Below are 22,219 nucleotides of genomic sequence, written 5' to 3'. Positions count from 1 at the left end.
GGCAGAGCTTCAGGAAGTGGTGGGTGAAGGAGGAGAAGAAGAAGAAGAGGAGGAAGAGTCTGGATTGACTGCATCCGTCACGACGACAGCCCAGTCGAGTGAAGCTGTGACTCCAGAGTCTCATCCGACACTCGCACAGCCAAAAGTAACACATACAGAGCATCATTATTAAATATCAACTAACGTGAATCAGTCAAGAGATACTTTTGTTTTCATACTGCTTTAAAAAGAAGTTAGAATTGACCTGTAGCTTCATTTTTGCTCTGTAAATCTGAGGTTGAGTTTTAACATCAAGTAGTTTAGGTGTAATTCAGGAAGTCAAAGGATCTATATCTATTATCGAGCCATTTTTGATCAATATTCCAGTTTACGATCAACAAACTGTAAAATGGTGATCTACGTATGCCGCGGTTCAATATTAGCACGTGTAAAAATGTGTTTAAATGTGTTTGTCTCGTTTATGCCTAAATAGCATAAATAATCATAAACTAGTCAGAAAAATCAGTGTAGCCCTGATATAGTGTACAATAATCAGTGCAGCTTGTTGTTTGACTCATCTGTCTCCGCCCCTCGTCCTCCTCCAGCAGCAGTCGGCCCCCGTCTCCTCGGCGACCCCGGGCTCCGTGCAGCACACTCTGGAGGAGCGGCTCTTCATGTATCAAGCGGCACTGAAGAACGCCAAAGCGGCAGGGGAAGCCTCCAAAGTGAGGAGGATCGAACGAGGACTCAAGGTACAAATACTACAAATACAACTACCAATACCACCAATACACGTTGCATTCCATCCCAACTTCTACTCGGCACTACTGAGGCTACTTTACTGCTGTGAAATGACACCAAATGTACTTTTTTTGCGTTTTTAACCGTCGAAACCTGGTCAAAAACAGACCTGGAGTTGTATTTAGCTTCATTCACGCTTCTCCCCGTGAGCCTCAGAAAACACTCTGTTTCCTTTCCCAAAGGTGAAGTTCTGGAGGCTGTTTTAGGTACAAGATACAAGAGCTTGTTTAAAGGCCAATAACAACAATAACAATAGTAAAAAAAAAGAATGCATCATATATATATTTTTTTCAAATTAAACACACAGACATTATTACAATATTTGATTAAAATGTATTTATAATCTATACTGAATGTTTGTTGTCATCGTGCAGTTCCTTAGTAACAATAAGTCCACAATAGAAACTGATTAACAATGAACTGAACTGTAAAAAACACTTAATTTGTCTTTTAATAATAGGATTTGAGTTCTGCCTGTTTTTCCCATCTCACTGACATAATCTACCTGTCGTGTTGCCATAACGACTGTGTTCTTAGTGTGTAATTGTTTAGCTCTAAAGTGAGTGGTTCTGAATGTTCATTCCCCAGTCTCTCCAGTCCATGCTGACAGCGGTGAAAAAGGGCAGATCTGTGAACGAGGCGGACATTCCTCCTCCCGTGGCGACCGGAGCGGCGCGCCCTCCTCCGGCCACGCCTTCCCTGGACTCGCCCCCGTCAGAAGCCCGCGCTGCTCCTGGGGAAGACGCCCAGGCCGCGCCCCTCGCTCCGGCTGTACCAGAGATCACAGTGGAGGAGGAGGAGCCGTCGCCGTCCCCCGAATCCGCCCCCGTTTTGAGTGAACTCCCGTCTCCAGGGGAACGGAAAACGAGTGTTGAACCGCCGCGGGAAAACACGACGTGCGGTAGGTTCCAAGTCGGCCTTAAAATTTTCATATTTTGCACTTTTTCTGCGTCTTAAAGGTGCACTGTGTAGCTTTTCTGCGTTTTAAAGGTGCACTGTGTAGCTTTTCTGCGTTTTAAAGGTGCACTGTGTAGCTTTTCTGCGTTTTAAAGGTGCACAGTGAAGCTTTTCTGCGTTTTTAAAGGTGCACAGTGAAGCTTTTCTGCGTTTTAAAGGTGCACTGTGTAGCTTTTCTGCGTTTTAAAGGTGCACTGTGTAGCGTTTCTACGTTTTTAAAGGTGCACTGTGAAGCTTTTCTGCGTTTTAAAGGTGCACAGTGAAGCTTTTCTGCATTTTAAAGGTGCACAGTGAAGCTTTTCTGCGTTTTAAAGGTGCACTGTGAAGCTTTTCTGCGTTTTAAAGTGCACTGTGTAGCTTCTCTGTGTTTTAAAGGTGCACTGTGTAGCTTCTCTGTGTTTTAAAGGTGCACTGTGTAGCTTCTCTGTGGTGTTTTAAAGGTGCACTGTGTAGCTTCTCTGTGTTTTAAAGGTGCACTGTGTAGCTTCTCTGTGGTGTTTTAAAGGTGCACTGTGTAGCTTCTCTGTGGTGTTTTAAAGGTGCACTGTGAAGCTTCTCTGTGTTTTAAAGGTGCACTGTGAAGCTTCTCTGTGTTTTAAAGGTGCACTGTGTAGCTTCTCTGTGGTGTTTTAAAGGTGCACTGTGCTTTTCTGCCATTGTATCAATGAGCTTATGTTGTAATGTTCCACAAAAGACCTTTATTTAAATTACAGGTGACGGGCGTTTTTATTCATTTATATAAAAAATGCTTGGCCTGGTGGTGGCTTGCTCGTCTCCATGGAGATAAATACGTTTAATACACCGTGGAGTCACAAAGGAGTTAGCACATGTTAGTTATAATATAGGCTAGAGAGATCTTGGCTTTTGGAAGGGGAAAAGACAAAACACCAAAGAAGAAGAAGTAGATGGAGAGGAGGAAGAAGAAGAGGAAGAGGAGGAACTCGTGCGCTTTGAACTCGTGGGCTTTGAACTGAAGAATAAAGTCTAAAGTCTGGCGTTAATGCAACACTTGGATACGACAAAGTCTGAGGAATAAAGTCTGGCGGTAATGCAACACTTGGATGCCAACCGCCATAAAACAACAACAACAACAACGTATAACGTCTCAAGAATAAAGTCTGGCGGTAATGCAACACTCGGATGCCAACCGCCATAAAACAACAACAACAACAACAACAACAACAACCAAAGAAGAAGATCTTGTCTTCTGTTGCCATGGCACTTGCACCCTGTGAGTGTAGAAAGAGCACACTTCTGGTAGAAAATCATGTAAATATAAGGCAATAAAAGTCATAGATCATTTAAATTGATATATAGTGGCATATTTTTCCTAAACGTGCAGAACTCCTGTGTCTGTCGAGGGTAAAAACGCTGGAATGGTCTGTACTTTATGCAGAATTAAACCGTTACTATAAAATAACAAAAGTGTTTTCAGAAGATGCACTTTAGTTTTATAGAACATTAGATAAAGCACCAGTACAAAAGAAAGCCAAATGATCAAACTTTTTAATATAAGATTGTAAAAGCGAAGCTCCCTGTGAGGTTTCATCAGTTCTTCAGGAGAGCTTTCCACCACAACATGGAGCTGAGACTGAACCTTGTTTCCTTTTAGGTTTCCATGGCGACGATCTCTCTAGCCTCTATTAGACCTCATTGGGTGGCACTCTAGTCTTGTCCAATCCATCCATCTTCTTCTGCTTATCTGGGGCCGGGTCACAGGGGCAGCAGTCTCTCAGACTTCCCACTCCCCAGACACTTCCTCCAACTCCTCCGGGGGATCCCGAGAGACATAGTCCCTCCCGGGTCTTCTCTTTGGCCTCTTTCCGGTGGGACATGCCCAAAACACCTCCCCAGGGAGGCGCCCAGGAGGCATCCGGAACAGATGCCCGAGCATGGAGGAGCAGCGGCTCTACTCCGAGCTCCTCCTGTGTGACTGAGCCCCTCACCCGATCTCTAAGTACTTGTACCTGGCCTCAAGGAAATAAAAAGATAAATAATGTGAAAGAATCCGCCGTCCTTGGATGTAGTTTAACTATAAATACACAAAATCGACAAATTCTTCTTCTGATTTAATAAAAACTTTAACCCGATTAGAAATCTCAATTGTTAGCAAAGTACAATTATTTATTTGCTTCCATTTCCTTCTTTTTCTAACATTTTCCCTCTGTGCACGTGAAGAGCTCTGATTTGTCTGTTTCTTTTGGTGAACAGTGAACGAAGCCGCTCGGGCGACGCTTTTGGAGCGACAGAAGGAGTACAAGATGGAGGCTTTGAGAGCCAAGAGACGGGGAGACAAAGAGCAGGCCATGCAGCTGTTCAGGACCAGCAAGGTGACACGTTTGACTCACATTTAACTGGTTATATCCTGGAGCAGGCCATACAGCTGTTCAGGACCAGCAAGGTGACACGTTTAACCAGTTATATCCTGGAGCAGGCCATACAGCTGTTCAGAACCAGCAAGGTGACACGTTTGACTCACATTTAACTGGTTATATCCTGGAGCAGGCCATACAGCTGTTCAGGACCAGCAAGGTGACACGTTTAACCAGTTATATCCTGGAGCAGGCCATACAGCTGTTCAGGACCAGCAAGGTGACACGTTTGACTCACATTTAACTGGTTATATCCTGGAGCAGGCCATACAGCTGTTCAGGACCAGCAAGGTGACACGTTTGACTCACATTTAACCAGCTATATCCTGGAGCAGGCCATACAGCTGTTCAGGACCAGCAAGGTGACACGTTTGACTCACATTTAACCAGCTATATCCTGGAGCAGGCCATACAGCTGTTCAGGACCAGCAAGGTGACACGTTTGACTCACATTTAACCAGTTATATCCTGGAGCAGGCCATACAGCTGTTCAGGACCAGCAAGGTGACACGTTTGACTCACATTTAACCAGTTATATCCTGGAGCAGGTCATACAGCTGTTCAGGACCAGCAAGGTGACATGTTTGACTCACATTTAACCGGTTATATCCTGGTCACACATTTGGGCTTTGTCAGCAACACAATTTAAGATAAGAGAACCTGCGACGCACAGTTCAAGGACGACGGCAGAATAATAATTACAATAATAATAATGAACTAGTAAGTAGTCCAGATTATTAGGTATATTTGTGATTATTTAAAGGCGGTATGGACGATTTTTCGGCGATTTGAGAACGCAGGCGGAAGTGCGCATGCGCACTCCCCCGTGCGGACTGATATCATCATCAAATCAATTTATTTTTGTAAGGCCCAAAATCACAACAACAGTTGCCTCTGAGGGCCACAGGGAGAAATGAATCAACAATGTCTGTGGTGGCGATGGAGTCAGACAATGTCTGTGGTGGCGAGGGACGATGTCCCAGGGTCCTCTGTCCTTAGACTCTCCTTCTCGGCCAGGAAAAACTACAAAAAAAACCTCTTTGGGAAAAAAGCGTAGAAACCTGGAGGAGTTCCAGTGAAGGAGAGATCCGACTCTCACAGACGGACAGACGGACACGAGGGAGACTGGAGCTGGACCCACTCTTCAGGCAGATGAGGGACCGACTGAGGCGAACTGGACCCACTCTTCAGGCAGATGAGGGACCGTCTGAGTCGAGCTGGACCCACTCTTCAGGCAGATGAGGGACCGTCGGGGGCGAGCTGGACCCACTCTTCAGGCAGATGAGGGACCGTCCACACAGGGCAGGGACCACTTCACCAGGGGAGGGGCATCTGGGTCCACAGGTCCTCAGGAGTGAGAGAAAGAAAAGAAGGCGGTGAACAATTTGCAAGTGGAATCAAAAAATAAATATTGTTTGATAGCATAAGTAGTCAGAAGAAGAAGAGGATAGTGCTCAAGCTGCCATACTTCCCCCAGCACAGTTACTCTTAGGGCAGCGTAGCTAAAGCTGTGGGTTTATGTTTCTGTTCCTAACTACTCTGACCATAGGCGATTTCGAAGAGGAACGTTTTAAGCCTGGACTTAAATGAAGAGACTGTGTCAGCATATTTAACATGGGTCGGGAGCTGATTCCATAACACAGGAGCTTGGTAGCTAAACGCTCTACCTCCTACTGTACTTTTAGAGACTCTTGGCACCACCAGAAGGCCGGCATTCTGAGAGCGAAGAGCTCTGTTTGGATGATATGGTTCTATAGCATCTTTGAGGTAGGATGGGGCCATGTCATTTATGGCTTTGTAGGTCAAGAGTAGAATTTTGAATTTGATTCTAAACTCGACGGGGAGCCAGTGAAGAGACTTCAGCACCGGCGTAATGTGCTCTCTTCTTTTTGTTCCTGTTAGTAATCTTGCTGCTGCATTTTGAACCAGTTGAAAGCTTTTTATGGAGCTTTTAGGACACGCTGCAAGCAGGAGTTACAGTAGTCTAATCTAGTCGTTACAAATGCATGGATAAGTTTTTCGGCATCACTTTTAGGCAGGATTCTTCTGATTTTGGCGATGTTGCGCAAATGGAAATAGGCTGTTTTACAAGCTTGATTTATATGAGCTTTAAATGAGAGCTCCTGGTCAAATAAGACTCCAAGGTTTCTTACAGTAGAACTGGAGGCTACACTGACATTGTCCAGTGTGACTATCTGCTCAGATAGAGAGTCTCGTAGATGCTTAGGGCCAAGCACAATGACCTCGGTTTTTTCAGGGTTAAGAAGCAGGTAGTTTAGTGTCATCCAGGTTTTTATCTCCTTCACACAAGTACTAAGTCTGTCTACTTGATCGCTCTGATCAGGTTTCATTGATAAATACAGCTGAGTGTCGTCTGCATAGCAGTGGAAGTTAATGTCATGCTTTCTGATAATGTTGCCTAATGGCAGCATATAAAGAGTAAACAGAATTGGACCGAGTACCGAACCCTGTGGCACACCGTAAATTACTTTAGAGCTTGGTGAGGAGCTCTGGTTTACATTAACAAATTGGAACCTATCAGATAGATAGGATTTAAACCAGCTGAGGGCTGTTCCTCCAACACCTACATCACATTCTAACCTCTGCAGTAGAATGTTGTGGTCGATGGTGTCAAACGCTGCGCTGAGGTCCAACAGAACCAGGATTGAGACCAGTCCATCGTCAGCGGCTAATAACAAATCATTTGTGACTTTAACTAGTGCAGTTTCAGTGCTGTGGTGGGCTCTGAACCCTGACTGGAAAACATCAAATAAGTTATTGTCCTGCAGGTGGCGACAAAGCTGTTTTACTACAACTTTTTCAAGGATTTTAGAGACGAAGGGAAGATTTGAAATAGGTCTGTAGTTTACCAATAGGTCGGGATCTAGATTAGGCTTTTTCAGAAGAGGTTTAATGACTGCATGTTTGAAGGACTGTGGAACATAGCCACTTTGGAGTGAAGTATTTATTATATTAAGAATAGGGTCTATAATTAGGGGGAGAATGTCTTTGAGGAGTCTGCTTGGAATGGGGTCTAGGACACAAGTTGAGCTTTTAGAGGACATAATGGCTGAAGTTATCTCTGCTTGATCAACAGCTGTGAACCTTTCTAAGTTTACAGGTGGATGTATATGAGACGTTAGATTTACAGCTTGGGCTAGTTCAGGGCTAATAGCGGGGGTAATTTCATCTAATTTATCTCTGATTGTTTTTATTTTATTGTTAAAAAATAGGAGGAAATCATCAGAGCTAAGTGTAGCTGGGATTGAGGGCTCTACTGCACTGTGACAGTTTGTTAGCCTAGCTACAGTGCTGAAAAGGAATTTAGTGTTACTTTTGTTGACTTCTATTAGATTTGAATAATATCTGGTTTGGGCCTTACGCAGAGCCTGCTTATAGGACAGCAGGCAACTTTTCCATGCTTTTAGGGATTCTTCGGTGTGAGAGCGACGAAATAATCCCTCTAACTTTCTAACTCTTTGTTTATGTGAACGCAGTTCTTGGTTGTACCATGGGGAGGCGCGCTTTGGCCTAATGACCTTCTGTTTTAACGGCGCGACAACGTCAAGAGCAGACTTCAGAGAATTCATGGTCAAGTCGACACATTGATCACTTATACTGGGACTAAAGCTGTTCTCAGCAGGATCACATGACATGTCACTGAATATTGGCTCTATTATTTCTTTGAATTTTGAGATAGATTTTTCAGATATTGTCCTTTTCATTATAACTTTATTTTGTGGGACTGGATGATCTTTAAGAATAAACTGAAAGGTAATTAGGAAATGATCTGACAATATAGGGTTTTGAGGGAGGACAATGAGGTCACTAATCTCTGTTCCATACGTTAGGACAAGATCCAGAGTGTTCTTGTGAGTGTGAGTCGGTTTATTTACATTCTGAGTGAAACCAATGCTGTCTAACAAGGCGCTGAAGGCATTACTGAGAGCGTCATCACTCATGTTCACGTGGATATTAAAGTCTCCAACTATAACTATTTTATCCCAGGCTAACACTAAGTTTGATATAAAGTCAGAAAACTCTGTTAAAAACTCTGAGTAGGGACCAGGGGGTCGGTAGATAACTATGAACAAAACTCCTTTTTTCGTTTTTCATATTTGGACATGTGATCGACAGCATAAGGCTTTCAAATGAGTGAAATGCATTGTTAGTTTTAGGGCTCATGAGTAGGCTTGAGTGTGAGATCACTGCCACACCACCACCTCGGCCTGTGCTCCTGGCAGTCTGAAAGTTAACATGGGTGGGTGGGGTGACCAGAAATTATGCAGTTGAGATTCCCACATTTGGGGAATTCACAGGGGTCAGCACATCCTGTTTGTGCAATGGACGAGCCTCGCCCTGGGTGAACCACCTTCCTACACACACGTGCGTTTGTTTATTAGTGCAACGGAGCGCATCGCATCGCTCGTCTCCCGTAGATTTCTGTCCACTTCTGCGTCAGCTCGAACTGTCTTTCTCCGTCTTCATTTTGCCCCGTACACTGAGGGAACTATATTGTGATAGATCCATGCGCTTAGGCACGCGGAAACGTGGGGACGAGCCTGACGCGGCTGCAGGTGAGCGATAGGTGCGTTTTATGATTGATACGTGGCAGGACAAATGATTTATCCACGCCACGAGGAAATACGATAAAAAAAAATGCTGAAAAAAATCGTCCATACCACCTTTAAGTAACAATATGAAGAAAAAAAAATATTATCCTGACTTATTATTTTATTTTTATGTGTTTATTTTAATTTATAGAAAAGTGAATTTTTTAAAACTATTTTCCTTTTTTATTTTTTTTAAATTTAAATTAAAATAAATGTAATGATTTTAGAAGCAAGTTAAATGTCATTACTGCACCGCTTTTCCTTAAGACAGTAAAGTGCTTTTTTATCTTGCCGTTTGTGTCAAATTGCTCATTCAGAAAGTTCGATTTCATACAGCGTATTGAGGAGCAGTGATGTGTTCAGAACATTTCAGATTTGATTGTAACAATGGTTTAATAATCTTGTTTTGTGCAGGGCTTTGATGCGGTGCTGGAGGCGTTGGGCAGAGGAGAAGAAGTGGACCTCGCTGACCTCCCTCCGTCTCCTGGACAGAGTGAGGACACAAGCCGAATGCGACACAGCCATAAAATACACTGCATACGTTTATTTACCACACGTTTATTTCGATTTTCTGTAGTCGCCGGAGGAAACGCTGCCCCTGCGAAAGAGCCACCTCGTCGAGCGGCTCCACCAGCGCCCTCTGCTGCTCCAGGTGACACTCTACAACCGTGCGCGTTCAAACCGTAGACATGATAATGCACTGCGAGTCCCTAGTTTGTGTTCGTGCCCAATTTGCGTCAAAATTAAATCCCAGATGCTACTGCTAACACGCTACGTATGATTTTATCTTTAAACATGTTTACGTTAAGTTAAATATAAGCCCAACGTTGGAGAAAACTCAATATTTAACAGTGAAAAACCAGAGGAAAACGGATCAGAGCTGAGAAACGTCATATTGGCGTGATGATCAATGTGTTTTGTGACTGCGGCAGGTCCGAGTTTTTATCAAAAATAAACTTTCTTGATAAACTTCTTTAACTTAAATGATGCGTGAACTAAAGCTACAACTGACGGAGAACATTATTAACAGTGTCTGTCGGTTTTAAATTATGAAAATACAGTCAAAATACAGGTTACGTCCGCGGAGAGGCAAGTTTGAGATCTGAAAACACCCGTTGAGCATTACAGGCAAAGCTACAGTATCTCCGTGGAAACCAGCAGGCGTCGCGCAGCAGTTGCACCTCTTGATGAATTGATTGCTTGTTATTTGGTGTCCTCAGCCGCTCCGTCAGTGCCTGCTCCTCCCAAAAACGCTCTGGAGGCCCTTGAACAGAGAAAGGCCAAATATCTGGAGGCATCTGCTCAGGCCAAAGCCAACGGGGACGAACGCAAAGCTCGAATGCACGACCGCATCGCCAAGGTAACGTCGCAGCGCACGTGCCACGCTACGCTTTTCACTAGAATGTGATGATTTTATTTCAGATTTTACTGAACGTTTTGCCTAGTTTTCCCCAGTTTGACTAGTTTTTGTAAAGTTTCTAACGTTACTTTCTGGTCGGACGTGAGCAGCAAATGTGACACAGGTAATGGTAGTTCAACAGCTGTTACCTAGCAACCGCACCATAAACGAGTCCCAAATCCATATAAATGACACAACAGTTATGATTTGACATACAATAGCTTCTTTATTTAGTTGAATGATGGTTCAGAAAAGTGTGTCTCTGTTTTTAACGAGACGTCACACATTGATGACATCACAGAGGGATTCAGCTCTACTACTTGCAATTTTTAAGTTCTGCTTTTAAATGTTTTTTCACAGACTGCAATTTAACAGAATAAGACTACGATAAATATTTACCACAGGTTCTATAACACCAAACAAAGTCATAATTCGACTTTAAATCTGGTTCAGACCTGGTTCAGACCTGGTTCAGACCTGGTTTGAATCTGGTTCAGACTCGGTTTAGACCCGGTTTAGACCCAGTTTATACCTGGTTTATACCTGGTTCGGACCTGGTTCAGTCCTGGTTCAGTTTAGTCCTGAGACCTGCACTATGAAGCTGGCTGAACTGGTTTCGTTTCTCTTTCTGGACAGACCAAACCCAGACGTGTGGATAAACGATGCCACAAAAGCACGTACAATACAACGAGGCTCTGTTCTGCTCATCCTCGTTCATCTTATCATCTTATTCTGGAACTTGACCTGGTCTGGAGCGGGTTATGAGTCCACAGCCTGTTAACCCCAAAGTCGCCCCACCTCCTCTGACTCCTCCTCTTGTGCTTGTCTTTTCCCACAGCAATACCAGAATGCCATCCGTGCTCACAAGGCGGGGAAACCAGTTCATTTCGACGAGCTCCCAGTTCCCCCGGGTGAGTTGGTTTGACATTTCCCTTTATCGCCAGCACAGATTAAACGACGAGCGGGATCCTGAACGTATCGTGTGTTTCTCAGGCTTCCCTCCGATCCCGGGGCAGAAGGCTCCTGAAGCGGGTCAGGGGATCGCGGCGGCTCTGGAGGCGGCTCACAAACTGTCTTCTGTGGACGTCACGGGAACGGAGGAAGAGGAAGAAGGAGAGGAGGACGAGGAGCTGGAGGCAGAGGTGAGGATTTTAGCTTTTTACACTGGAAAAAGAACATGGAACGAAACGAGGCGCAGAGATTCAGACCATTTACAAAGTCCTGAACACGTATTTTCAGTCCGTTTGGTCCAAGATTTAGTTGCGGTTCAGTGTGTCTCGTCCATTTCCCCCCCTTTTTGCCTGCAGAAGTATGTTCCAGAGGTGTATCCATCCATTGTGTCCATCACAGGTGTTTTGAGGCCCACATACGTAGTTCTGAAACCGAGTATCATAAATGGTCCACCCAGAACTCGTGATAATAACGAGACTCCTGCTGACCACAGTTTAGCTTAGGTTTTTCAAGTAGATTAACTTAAAACAAATTAACCCTTCGGGGTCGACGCCCGCGCCGGCGCGTGTGAAAACATGGTCGGCTTTAGGACCCTGTAGCATGAAAACCAAACAACGTAGACGGCTGCCGTTGACGTCATACGGAAGTGGGGACCCGTAGCAACATCTGAGTTTTTGTTTTTTTCGAATCCACCAGATAAAACCAAAGTTATGAACGTTTCAATTCCATTAAAAATTTGCGGAAAAATATGCGCTCTTTTCTGCGCGCGTTACATTTCTTATAATAACTTTGTCGTCTTTTGTGATAAAACGAAACGGAAAAAAACGTTAGCCTTGTGCTAACCCGGATGTTCAGGACGCACACGAGGAACGTAAACATTAGTCACATGACAATTAGTCAAAGAGGAAGAACGAACGAGAGGAATTATACTGTTTTTGAGTAGTTTTGGAGAGTTTTAGTATTTCATTGTCAGTAATATAGTTGTGAAGCAAAATGAGGGGCACACTTCATGTTGATCAAGTTTAGACCTGGTTTAGACCTGCTTTGGTCCTGGTTTAGTCCTGGTTTAGACCTGGTTTAGTCCTGGTTTAGTCCTGGTTTAGTCCTGGTTTAGTCCTGGTTTAGTCCTGGTTTAGTCCTGGTTTAGACCTGGTTTAGTCCTGGTTTAGTCCTGGTTTAGTCCTGGTTTAGACCTGGTTTAGTCCTGGTTTAGTCCTGGTTTAGACCTGGTTTAGACCTGGTTTAGACCTGGTTTAGACCTGGTTTAGTCCTGGGTTAGACCTGGTTTAGTCCTGATTTAGACCTGGTTTAGACCTGGGTTGGACCTGGTTTAGACCTGGTTTAGACCTGGTTTAGAGTTCCTTCTGAACATCACTCACATGGAAGTACAAGGTCTGTGATGTGGACTGAAACTGTTTTGAGAAGTTGCACAAATAGAAAAACGCCTGAGGATTTACCTACTTTTTATTGTAAATAGTGGTTTATTGCTTGTATATATCACAAAAATACTTTTATATGTTCATATTCGCACCTTGTGGTTCAGTTTGAACCTTTTTAAACGCTTGGTTGAGCATGTTTGAGGGTTTCACAATGAAAAAAACATAATTTTTCTAGACGGACTTTGTGTTTTCTGTGTGTGTTTAGGTCCAGTGTGTTGAAATAGTATGTCAAAGTGAAAAACTAACTAACTCATCATATAGGTGAGGTTGTGCTGAAGAAAAAGATACCCAACATTGGTCTGGTAACCATTTCTTAATGTAGTATATCAGGGCAAAATTGAAGGTACCCAAAAACGGCCCAAAAAGCTCCGGACCCCGAAGGGTTAAGATAAAAAACTATGGTTACTACTGATATACTGCAGTTGATAAACGGATTGTGAAGACAATTTCAGTTCTAAAAAAAATAGGGCTACAGCCATTACAGCGCAATGGACGATTTTTCGGCGATTTGAGAACGCAGGTGGAAGTGCGCATGCCACTCCCCCGTGTGGACCGATACAACACACACGTTCGTTTGTTTATTAGCGCGACGGATCGCATCGCATCTCTCGTCTCCCGTAGATTTCTGTTCACTTCTGCGTCAGCACGAACTGTCCTTCTCCGTCTTCATTTTGCCCCGTACACTGAGGGAACTATATTATGATAGATCCATGCGCTTAGGCACGCGGAAACGTGGGGACGAGCCTGACGCACCTGCATGTGAGCGACAGGTGCGTTTTATGATTGATACGTGGCAGGACAAATGATTTATCCACGCCACGAGGAAATATGATAAAAAAAATTGCTGAAAAAAATCGTCCATTCCACCTTTTAATCGAATAATCACAACTAGGGCTGGGGATCACTGGGAACCTCATGATACGATACGATACACAATACACGGCTCACGATACGATAATATCGTGATACTGCGATTATCGATGTATATCGACACATTGTATATATACACAATAATAAATAAACAACTTGTATCCTATTTGTTAAAAAGGCTCCATGAGAGACTGTCATGTTGGCCCTTTAAGGGGCGGAGCCTAGAGCATCGAGAGACCGAAGAGTTTGGTGCGTCGGAGTTCACCATCTAAGTTTATAGTTTAAATTAGCAGTTTGTTTGCATCTCCAACACACCCGCATAATATACCCTCTGTGTGTGTGTGATATAAGACCACACACACCCGCATAATATACCCTCTGTGTGTGTGTGATATAAGACCACACACCCGCATAATATACCCTCTGTGTGATATAAGACCACACACACCCGAATAATATACCCTCTGTGTGTGTGATATAAGACCACACACACCCGCATAATATACCCTCTGTGTGTGTGATATAAGACCACACACACCCGCATAATATACCCTCTGTGTGTGTGTGATATAAGACCCCACACACCCGCATAATATACCCTCTGTGTGTGTGTGATATAAGACCACACACCCGCATAATATACCCTCTGTGTGTGTGTGTGATATAAGACCACACACACCCGCATAATATACCCTCTGTGTGTGTGTGATATAAGACCCCACACACCCGCATAATATACCCTCTGTGTGTGTGTGATATAAGACCCCACACACCCGCATAATATACCCTCTGTGTGTGTGTGTGATATAAGACCACACACACCCGCATAATATACCCTCTGTGTGTGTGTGTGTGATATAAGACCACACACACCCGCATAATATACCCTCTGTGTGTGTGTGTGATATAAGACCACACACACCCGCATAATATACCCTCTGTGTGATATAAGACCACACACACCTACATAGTATACCCTCTGGAAAACCAGAAGAAAGAAAAGCCATCATTAAACTCCCCTCAATGAAACACGACTCTTCATTTGAGTTCTACACATGTAAACAGCGATCCCATGTGTGATTTTGCTCTTGCAGGAGAAGGTGGCAGCTTTGCCTGGAAAGGGGAGTTTACACCGGGCTGTGTCGGCTTTGAGGGGCTTTCTCACACAGCTCTGGGTGATGCCGCCAGAGGCAGCTGTGCATGATGTTGGTCGTGTTTCCCGTGTACCGAACTTTTGAAAAGATCGGAAAATGTTTTATTATTTTTTGACATTTATAATAGTCAACATTCTCATTCAGATCCTGTATTTTTAAGTAATGTGGTTAAAAATTTGCTTAAAAACACCATTCGTTGCGCAATAGAAGTAATGGCTGACCTGCCGACTGCTGGAATAGTGAAGGATAAAAACACAGAGGAGCTTCATGGTTTACCACGTTCATCTGAACCACAAACTGGACTGGACTCATAACACAGACTGTACAGGAAGAGCCAGAGTCGGCTCTACTTCCTGAGGAGACTCAGGTCTTTTGGAGTGACAGGGCCACTCCTGACACTCCTGAAGACCTTCTCTGACTCTGTGGTGGCATCAGCTCCTGTAGGTGTGGTCTGCTGGAGCAGCAGCATCACAGAGAGGGAGAGGAAGAAGCTGGACAAAGCTCCGTCCTGGGCTGTGCTCTGGACTCGGTGCAGGAGGTGGGGGACAGAAGGGTCCTGGCTAAACTCACATCTCTGCTGGACCATGAGTGTCGCCCCCTGCAGGACACTCTGTCCCCTGCAGGACACTCTGTCCACTCTGGAGAGCAGCTCCAGTGACTGATCCACCCTTGCTGTGTGAAGGAGACGTTTCACAGGTCTTTCCTTCTGCTGATGTCACTCTACAACAAACACTGTTATACCCATGTGCAATACTGTCATCATGTGTAATACTGTCATACCCATGTGCAATACTGTCATACCCATGTGCAATACTGTCATACCCATGTGCAATACTGTCATAATCATGTGCAATACTGTCATAATCATGTGCAATACTGTCTTAATCATGTGCAATACTGTCTTAATCATGTGCAATACTGTCATACTCATGTGCAATACTGTCATACTCATATGCAATACTGTCATAATCATGTGCAATACTGTCATAATCATGTGCAATACTGACTTAATCATGTGCAATACTGACTTAGCAATACTGACTTAATGTGCAATACTGACTTAATCATGCGCAATACTGACTTAATCATGCACAATACTGGCATATTCATGCGCAATACTCTGACATAATGGTGCAATATTCTCCGTCAATTTAACTGCTGTAAATAAGAGTGTTACTATTGTTAATATTATTTTTAACTTTATTAAGAATATAAGAGTTTTTAATTTTTAATTTTAAATTATTATTTTTTTAAGAGCCTTTTTTAAGTTTTTTTTTTATTTTCTTTTTTTATACGTTATCTGTTCTTTGTTGTTTACTTCTGTACCTACTCTGTGGTGCAACACTGGAATTTCCCCATTGTGGGACAAATAAAGGCTTATCTCATCTCATCTCATCTTATTCTATGAGTTAAGAGTTTAAAACGAGGAACAAAAATCCACTGCTGTGTCTGTTCTTTTGTGTTTGTAGCCAAAGCCTGAGAAAGTCCAGAAGCCAGCACTGGACCTGCCCACAGCGGCACAGAAGAAGAAAAGTCCATCTCCAGAGCGACGGTCTCAGAAGGACGGCCTTTCTCCAACACGTGAGTCACAAAGAACCCGTGTTTTTACTGTATTATTACTGTATTATAACCTTTTATAGAGTTATAATGTTGTATATTTATCGAAGCAAAGTACCTGGGGTTGTTTCATTCGTGCACGTTTCAAAAATATATTTTTGTTTCATCCGTTTTTCCCTTCAGTGATTAAAAACAAACAACTTTCTTTTTAAACATTTTCAGATGTAAAGGTATATCAAAAACTCAAGTTAACAAACAAAACAAAGGTTCAAATTTCTGTAAAAAGAATTTTAAAATCAAGTCTGAATGTAATATTTTTTTAATTTAGCGAATGTCCAGTATAACGTCGGTCCAATCCGTGTTGATTTTCATAATTTAAATCCACATTTATTTGTTTATATATCACATTTTATAAGCAAAATGGTTTTCAAAGTGCTGCACGGACGTTAAACAATAAACCACAACATTTATAATACAGTAAGTGTTCCTAAAACAATAAAACCAATCAAATCAAAGCAAAACCATAAAATAGTTATAAATAAGTTAAATTAAGTAAAAACACAGAGGCCTCAAAGCCAGAGATTAAAAGTGGGTCTTTAAATGAGATTTAAAGCAAAGATCTGGTTAAAAAACTCTTGTTGTTTTTGTGTTTTTAGTGTAGAAATTAACTTGCACGTCTATATCTAAAAAGTATAATCTTAATCAAAGAAGTACTGAACTCCATGATTACGTTTTTTCAAGTTTATTCATCACAGTTTCAGTGCGACCGTATTAGCTCGATATTTCTCCGGGAGTTGTAGTTACATTATAGTTACGGTCGTTATGATCTCGGTGGTAATTCCCAAACGGCTTGGAGGCATTTTCTCATAATTGAGCCTCTCGTTTACTCTTCACTCTCTTACTCACTGTTCACTTTGTCCTGTTCCAGCCGCTGACCAGGTGGAGTTTCTGGAGAACAGGAAGAGGCAGTTCCTGAAGGCGGCGCTCCAGGCCAAACACAAGAACGACCTGGACACGGCCAAGACGCTGCTGCGGAAAGCCAAAGGACTGGACCCCATGATCGAAGCAGCGCGAGGGGGGAACGCTGTGGACGTGAGCCAGGTGAGGGACGACCATTAAGAAGCAGGAGGGACGACCATTAAGAAGCAGGAGGGACGACCATTAAGAAGCAGGAGGGACGTCCATTGAGAAGCAGGAGGGACGTCCATTGAGAAGCAGGAGGGACGACCATTGAGAAGCAGGAGGGACGACCATTGAGAAGCAGGAGGGACGACCATTGAGAAGCAGGAGGGACGTCCATTAAGAAGCAGGAGGGACGTCCATTAAGAAGCAGGAGGGACGTCCATTAAGAAGCAGGAGGGACGTCCATTAAGAAGCAGGAGGGACGTCCACTAAGAAGCAGGAGAGACGACCATTAAGAGAGGGACGACCATTAAGAAGCAGGAGGGACGTCCATTAAGAAGCAGGAGGGACGTCCATTAAGAAGCAGGAGGGACGTCCATTAAGAAGCAGGAGGGACGTACATTAAGAAGCAGGAGGGACGTCCACTAAGAAGCAGGAGAGACGACCATTAAGAGAGGGACGACCATTAAGAAGCAGGAGGGACGGGACGTCCATTATGAAGCAGGAGGGACGTCCATTATGAAGCAGGAGGGACGGGACGTCCATTATGAAGCAAGAGGGACGTCCATTATGAAGCAGGAGGGACGACCATTATGAAGCAGGAGGGACGTCCATTATGAAGCAGGAGGGACGTCCATTAAGAAGCAGGAGGGACGACCATTAAGAAGCAGGAGGGACGTCCATTAAGAAGCAGGAGGGACGTCCATTAAGAAGCAGGAGGGACGACCATTAAGAAGCAGGAGGGACGACCATTAAGAAGCAGGAGGGACGTCCATTAAGAAGCAGGAGGGACGACCATTATGAATTGAGAAGCGGGAGGGACGACCATTATGAATTGAGAAGCGGGAGGGACGTCCATTAAGAAGCGGGAGGGACGTCCATTAAGAAGCGGGAGGGACGTCCATTAAGAAGCGGGAGGGAAAAAAATATAATTTTATTATATGAATAACTTTTACTGTTTTTTTTTCTCTTTTCTCTTTTGTTTTACTGTTTTGTGTTTTTCTTTAATAAAAAAAGAAGAAAACAAGCAGGAAGTGCACATCTACAACATAGACACACTATTTTCAAAGCAGCTATGATTAAATAAAAGTAAAGTGGCAGATCACCCTCCAGATAAGTTACACAGGGCAGCTTTAAAGGACATATCATGCTAAATTGACATTTCTACACTTCTAGCATCGTCCCCTCATTATAAACACACTTACATTTGTGTTTGGCTTCATTCACGCTTGTTCCATTAATGCTGTTTACGAGGTCCTCCCCTTCTGAGCCTCAGGAAATGCGCTTCCAAATTTCCAAATTTTTGGACATTGTAAGTATAAATACAAGCTTAAGTCCTTAAATCACCAGACGCAGATTCATTACAACTGTGTGCGTACATTAGCATGTCAGCAGAACCACCTCCTCATCAACGCGGGGAAGACCAAGGAGATGGTGGTGGACTTCCACAGAGGCCACGCCCCCCTCACCAGTGAACATCCAGGGACGGGACATTGAGAGAGTGGACTCATACAAGGACCTGGTGTTCATCTGAACCACAAACTGGACTGGACTCATAACACAGACTGTACAGGAAGAGCCAGAGTCGGCTCTACCTCCTGAGGAGACTCAGGTCTTTTGGAGTGACAGGGCCACTCCTGACAGGGCCACTCCTGACAGGGCCACTCCTGACAGGGCCACTCCTGACAGGGCCACTCCTGACAGAGCCACTCCTGACAGGGCCACTCCTGACAGGGCCACTCCTGAAGAGCTTATCTGACTCTGTGGTGGCATCAGCTCCTGTAGGTGTGGCCTGCTGGAGCAGCAGCATCACAGAGAGGGAGAGGAAGAAGCTGGACAAAGCTCCGTCCTGGGCTGTGCTCTGGACTCGGTGCAGGAGGTGGGGGACAGAAGGGTCCTGGCTAAACTCACATCTCTGCTGGACCATGAGTGTCGCCCCCTGCAGGACACTGTCCCCTGCAGGACACTCTGTCCCCCGCAGGACACACTGTCCACTCTGGAGAGCAGCTCCTTCCTGTGTGAAGGAGACGTTTCACAGGTCTTTCCTTCTGCTGCTGTCAGACTCTAAAACAAACACTGTCATACCCATGTGCAATACTGTCATACCCATGTGCAGTACTGTCATACCCATGTGCAATACTGTCATACCCATGTGCAATACTGTCATACCCATGTGCAATACTGTCATACCCATGTGCAATACTGACATACCCATGTGCAATACTCTGACATACCCTCAATCATATTGGTGCAATATTCTCCGTCCATATAACTTCTGTAAATATGAGTTACTATTGTTACTATTTTTTTTAAAACACTTTTTATTAAGAATATAAGAGGTTTTTTTTATAAGAGTTTTTAAAGTTTTCTATAAGTTATCTGTTCTTTTTTGTTTACTTCTGTACTGGAATTTCCCCATGTTGGTACAAATAAAGGCTTATCTTATATCTCCCCTTTGAAATTCCCTCTTCTGCCTGTTGATGGAGCTCTAACTCAACATTTGTCCTTTAAAGAAACAAACCGTTCTAAAACTCTACTTTTAAACCTCAAAACAAGTGGATGTGGTAAATAACTGCAATGGTGTTAATGACCTTCTCTCGCGCCGCAGATCCCGTCTCCCCCCGGCGACGAAGAGGACGACTTCATCATCGTTCACCACAGCGACGTTCAGCTCTCGGAGAAGTCGGAGCAAGTTTACGCTCAGCTCGCCAAGATCCTGACGGAGCAGTACGAGGTCGGCACCCCTTTATTTTAAATTTTTTTACGATTTTCAAATTTTCACTCTTTGGTGTATTTAAACCTGTTGCACATATAAATGACAGTTTTACACCAATCGAGCAGGTATTTGTGGAGAAAACGTTGACAAATCTGAAAAATGACAGGAAGTGACATCACACCAGGGACACTCCATCCATCCAGGGGTTGCCGCCGCATCAACAATGGAGGCGGAGAACATGGTCCACTCGGATTCAATGTCCCCAGCCTCCCCCGGGACATGGGAGAAGCTCTCCCGGAGGTGCGAGTTGAATACCCTACTGACAGAGGGCTCCACTAGACTTTCCCTCACAATGCGCTTGGGTCTGCCAAGTCTGTCCGGCTTCCTCCTCCGCCAGCGGATCCAACTCACCACCAGGTGGTGATCGGTTGACAACTCTGCCCCTCTCTTCACCCGAGTGTCCAAGACACGCGGCCGGAGGTCTGATGACACGACAACAAAGTCGATCATCGACCTCCGGCCTAGGGTGTCCTGGTGCCACGTGCACTGATGGACACCCTTGTGCTTGAACATGGTGTTTGTTATGGACAATCCTTGGCTAGCACAGAAGTCCAATAACTGAACACCGCTCGGGTTCAGATCGGGGAAGCCGTTCTTCCCGATCACCCCTCTCCAGGTGTCACTGTCATTGCCCACGTGGGCGTTGAAGTCCCCCAGGAGAACAACGGAGTCCCCGGTCGGTGCACTGTCCAGTACTCCTCCCAAGGACTCCAAGAAGGCCGGGTACTCTGCACTGCTGTTCGGCCCGTAGGCCGCCACAACAGTGAGAGACCTATCCCCCACCCGAAGGCGGAGGGATGCGACCCTCTCGTTCACTGGGGTGAACTCCAACACGTGGCGGCTGAGCTGAGGGGCTATAAGCAAGCCCACACCAGCCCCGCCCAAACCAGCCCGCCGCCTCTCCCCGCGGGCAACACCAGAGAAGTGGAGCGTCCAGCCCCTCTCGAGGAGATGGGTTCCAGAGCCCAAACTGTGCGTGGAGGTGAGGCCGACTATATCTAGTCGGTATCGCTCAACCTCCCGCACAAGCTCAGGCTCTTTCCCCCCCAGCGAGGTGACATTCCATGTCCCCAGAGTTAGTCTCTGTGTCTGGAGATCTGGTCGCCGAGGCCCCTGCCGTCGACTGCCGCCCAGATCTCTCTGTACCGGCCCCTTATGGATCCTCCTGTGGGTGGTGGGCCCACGGGAGGGCGGCCCCAGGTCGCTCTTTCGGACTGTGCCCGGCCGGGCCCCGTGGGGTAAGACCACCAGGGACACTCATTCCAGTCAAAGGTTTGTGCAGAATTTACACAAAATAAACAACTTTTTTGACTCTAAACATTAATTCAACAAAATCAAGTCGCTCTCATATATTTTAATTTGTCAAATTATTATTTTTTTACATTAATAAGTGTTTTCTGGGTGTGATGTCATCAATTACAAACAGGAAGTGAAATTATAAACCCAAAAATTTGCTATTCCGTGATAACGTTTCTATAATTTTTTGCCAAATTCAAAATATATTTATCGTAACTGCGTTTTAGTTCAACGAGTCGTCCGACCTGTAGGGGGCGCTTTAACTCTGCGTCTTTTGTGAATCGAGTGGGAAATATTATTTGTCCGTTTGACATTTTTGCGTCTTGTTTCTCTTTCTAGAAATGCGTGACTCACATCAAGCAGTTCACTCACCTCGGCGACGTGAAGGAAACGACCAAGTGAGTTCTGCCTTTCGCTCTGGGTTCGGTATAGGTTTTCAGATTCCGGGGATGTAACTGGACACGTTCAGTGCACACGGCCAGCTAGAGTCATCAGATAAGCCAAGAGTTGGATATTTATGCGTGTTTATTTGCACAAAGTAAATCTGATGTCAGCAGTTAATCTGGATTTTTAGAGCAACTGTTGCATTTGGAAGACAAAGTACAGTGACTCTTTACGTTCATTTTTGTCCTTGCCACATTAGTTTGCCCTTTTTTCCCCCTTTTTTCTTTTTTTTTACAAATTCCCCTTGTTTTCTCGAGGAACGAACGAAAATAAATTTGATTATTTACATCAGCTGTAACTGTATAAATAAAAGCGAAAAAATGTTAAGTACATTTTTTCAGTTTTTAGTGTTAAACATGCGACAAGAAAAATGCAGCAGAACAAAGCGGAGTGTAAGAAATAAAAAAAATAAAAGTAATCAAAATAGGAAAATTGGCCAACTTTAAAGTCAAATTTGGTCCAAAATCTTTCATTTTGCTCCATTTTCAA

General features: G+C 44.3%; 1 protein-coding gene across 3 annotated transcripts in view; it reads left to right on the top strand.

Moving 5' to 3' along the window:
• cc2d1b (coiled-coil and C2 domain containing 1B) overlaps positions 1-22,219 on the top strand; it is a 37,646-nt gene that overhangs the window by 3,348 nt on the left and 12,079 nt on the right. For 2 of the 3 annotated variants that reach the window (XR_011926050.1, XM_072440676.1), the window contains exons 5-17: positions 2-145; positions 585-731; positions 1,369-1,681; positions 3,949-4,067; positions 9,137-9,215; positions 9,300-9,374; positions 9,943-10,082; positions 10,960-11,032; positions 11,115-11,263; positions 16,005-16,116; positions 17,021-17,193; positions 19,823-19,948; positions 21,626-21,684. Coding sequence is in view for 2 of the 3 variants with exons in the window: in XM_072440676.1 (XP_072296777.1) it covers positions 2-145; positions 585-731; positions 1,369-1,681; positions 3,949-4,067; positions 9,137-9,215; positions 9,300-9,374; positions 9,943-10,082; positions 10,960-11,032; positions 11,115-11,263; positions 16,005-16,116; positions 17,021-17,193; positions 19,823-19,948; positions 21,626-21,684 (1,709 nt within the window). In the remaining variant the exon portion in view is untranslated. The remainder of the gene's footprint in view (position 1; positions 146-584; positions 732-1,368; positions 1,682-3,948; positions 4,068-9,136; positions 9,216-9,299; positions 9,375-9,942; positions 10,083-10,959; positions 11,033-11,114; positions 11,264-16,004; positions 16,117-17,020; positions 17,194-19,822; positions 19,949-21,625; positions 21,685-22,219) is intronic. The other variant, XM_072440677.1, reaches the window with a different exon arrangement.

The sequence above is a fragment of the Eucyclogobius newberryi genome, unplaced genomic scaffold (assembly GCF_026437365.1).
Source record: "Eucyclogobius newberryi isolate DKJ021-1_F unplaced genomic scaffold, fEucNew1.0.hap1 SCAF_12, whole genome shotgun sequence".
NCBI lineage: Eukaryota > Metazoa > Chordata > Actinopteri > Gobiiformes > Gobiidae > Eucyclogobius > Eucyclogobius newberryi.
The sequence above is the reverse complement of the archived record's forward strand: the minus strand, read 5'-3'. Positions and strand labels throughout refer to the sequence as shown.